The 3,108-nt window shown below is 45.5% G+C and overlaps 1 protein-coding gene across 1 annotated transcript in view; it reads right to left on the bottom strand.

Annotated features, from left to right (window-relative positions):
- Nucleotides 1–283: 283 nt before the first annotated feature.
- LOC310878436 (protein phosphatase 1 regulatory subunit 37-like) overlaps nucleotides 284–3,108 on the bottom strand; it is a gene marked incomplete at both ends in the record, with an annotated part of 35,250 nt that continues 32,425 nt past the window's right edge. Inside the window, 3 exon segments of the mRNA XM_083792766.1 lie at nucleotides 284–354; nucleotides 357–425; nucleotides 2,232–2,387. Coding sequence (XP_083648892.1) covers nucleotides 284–354; nucleotides 357–425; nucleotides 2,232–2,387 — 296 coding nt within the window.

Here is a 3,108-nt window from a genome sequence, read left to right as displayed (position 1 = left end):
GTGAACATTAAGGTTAAAATGGCATACATGGGTGCATTAGTTGGTTAGACATGCTAACAGTATGACAGGCTCCACAACACCATCGCTCCCGCATGCATGCGCTTCCGTTTACACCTAACCCGACATGCGTGGCCGGTTAAGACGCGTGTATGTGTGGCCGTGGCTTAGGTTTGGGGTAATTAGGGTGTCGGGACTATTGCGCGTCGGACTGTTATTAGTGCGTCGGACCGAAGATATGCACCCCGACCGCTGCACGCGAAGCCAGCCGTGCACCTTGCCGGAGTTATGACTCGAGCGACGTGCCGTTCCTCACCAGCGTCTTGGCCAGGTGCTCCATGCCGTGGAATGTAATGCGTTGTTCCTCAGCAGCAGGACCTTCAGGCCACCCGTCTGCCACCTCAGACCCTCACAGAGCTCCTCCAGACCTGCAGCAACACACAAAACACACCTCTTTTTTACCCCCCTTGAGGTCGCAACCACGGGTTGAGAACCCCTGCTTTAACCCATTCTTTTTTTTTTTAGATATTTTTTTTTTGCGCTTACGCCTTTTATGATTTTTGAAGGGACAGACAGTAGGCTGACAGGAAACGGAGAGAGATGGGGAATGACATGCAGTAAAGGCGTGTCGGTCCGGGAGTCGAACCCGCGCACACTGCGACTGGATTACCAGTCCGGTGCCCAGACCGTTACGCTACGGCCTGGGCGCTTTAACCCATTCTGACCTGAGATCAGATTCTAAAAATGTCAGTCACTCTTCGATTTTTCAAAAATAGCAGACCTACAAGCTCGTATCGCGCCACTCGGTGGCGCGATATGAGCTTGTAGATCTGCTATTTTTAAATAGCTAAAGCATAACATGATGCTGACACCAAAATGGGTGCCCGGTCAGAATGGGTTAAGAGACCGGCATCACTATGGTTACAAATCTGCTGTAAAGCAGGTCGTCTCTATGGGTGACTAATGTGAGTTGTTGTGACTCTTATGTACATGCTGCTGTGTTGTTATCCTGCCGAAGCTTTTCAGTAAACTTGACTGTTTTGATTATAATCATTAAGGACATTCGAGACATTATTAGAAAGATGCCCCCGCCAGCCCGCCCCTCTGCAATGAACTATAGCCTACTTATTTGCGCAGTTTTCTAAAGTTAACTATAAGAAAACACTGACAGCAATCGGGTAAATAAACAAAATTGCAAAACTCCCCCCTGTCAGGTGTAAAGGAGCAACTTAGACACTCAGGCATGAAGGAAGCATGAGTTAAGTCCGTTGCTCTCCCCAGGTTGGCGGAGGGTGTGTAGAGCCCAGGATCACATTAGATAATTGACACAGGGGTGAAAAATGGGTTACAAAATCGTGGGATAAAAAAAAATATATAAAAAAAAAAAAATTGCAGGATTGCAGTGTCCTGTCAATGTCGGTTGTTGTTGTAACTGGTGTGCTTCTGACTGTAGTTTATAATCATCTCTCTTATCATGACATGATGACTCACTGTATGGCTGTAGTGTGTGTGTGTGTGTGTGTGTGTGTGTGTGTGTGTGTGTGTGTGTGTGTGTGTGTGTGTGTGTGCTGTCCTAAATAACACATTTGTAGGGGTTAGGGCATTGTATAAAAACGGCAAAATAATTAAAAGGTAAAAAAAAAGAAAAAAGCTCAAAACGCTACACGTTGTGAGCTTGTAGATCGGCTATTTTCAGCATGCAACCAAGTGTAAAATAACTTAATACTGGATCTCTTGTCCCCTAGTCCCTTCCTAACAATTTTGCCTAGTTTTCATTTTGTTGAAGAAATTGTCAACATATTTAGTCTTACAGTTCGTCATAGCTTATAGTTTTCATCTAGTTCCCATTTAGTTTTCGTCTGTAAAAACAAAAGGTGTAGTAGTCGACGAAACATTTTTCGTCGTATTATATATAGCGTTAAGGCCTATTCATAGTCTGGATTTTCGGTGGTGGGGTGACCACCGAACTACAACATGACGTCACGAGCCGCGATGAAGAGCAAACCACCGCCACCGCTCCAGCCCTTCTCTCTGATTTTACTCACCACCGCTCAACGTTATTTCAGCTCCGGTGGTCAGCTCACCACCGGAGCGGTGGTCACCTCACCACCTGAGCGGTGGTCAGCTCACCACCGGAGCGGTGGTCAGCTCACCACCGGAGCGGTGGTCACCTCACCACCGAAAATCCAGACTATGAATAGGCCTTTAGTCGACGCAATCCTAAGGACACTGACCGGCGTCTGCCACGGCGTTGTGGCTGAGCTGGAGGATCTGCAGGGTGTCGTTGTATCTCAGCAGGTCGCCCAGCTGCATGGAGTCCTGGTAGCAGTTCAGCTGGTTGCCCGCCAGGTGCAGCTCCTTCAGGTGACGGTTACACTTCAGCGCGCCCACTGCATGACACAATATAAAACCCATTATGACCTGAGATCAGATTCTAAAAATGTCTTCTACAGTTTTCTGAAAAAGCTATGTTTCCATGTCAGTCGTTCTTCGATTTTTCAAAAATAGCAGACCTACAAGATCGTAGCGGGGCACTCGGTGCCGCGCTATGAGCTTGTAGGTCTGCTATTTTTCAATAGCTAAAGCATAACATAATGCTAACACCAAAATGGGATAAAGTCCATGCAGGTCAGATGATGATAAGGGGTTTGACTGGAATACCACAAACCTATACCTCAAAAAAATGAAAATAAAATCGTGTAAAACTGTATGTCTAACCCCAAACTTCTTTCTAACCTTATCCTCAGTAAAACAAATTCAAGTAATACAAGAAGTTGTTTTGGGTCGAGCCTTGCATGTGGCTGACTGTATTTCACTGGTTCTCAAACATTTATATGTCAAGGTCCCTCATCTGAGATTGTGCAAATGGACCCGTTAATACCACACACGTGAGGAAAAAAATCAATCAATCAATCAATCCATCAATCAATCAATCAATCAATCAATCAATCAAAAACACAATAACAAACATTAAAAAAAACAGGCTGGCTGCTTGTGTGTGTGTGTGTGGTGACACATGTTGGCCGTAACGCAGCTGTGGATGCCGATGCAGTGTCGAACAAACAAACAAAAAAGCTACACTAATAAACTTTCCCAGATTGATTTGTCATG

The sequence above is a fragment of the Protomyctophum parallelum genome, assembly GCF_964188405.1.
Source record: "Protomyctophum parallelum genome assembly, chromosome: 20".
In the NCBI taxonomy this organism is placed as follows: Eukaryota; Metazoa; Chordata; class Actinopteri; order Myctophiformes; family Myctophidae; genus Protomyctophum; species Protomyctophum parallelum.
This window is presented reverse-complemented; position numbering and strand designations above follow the sequence as displayed.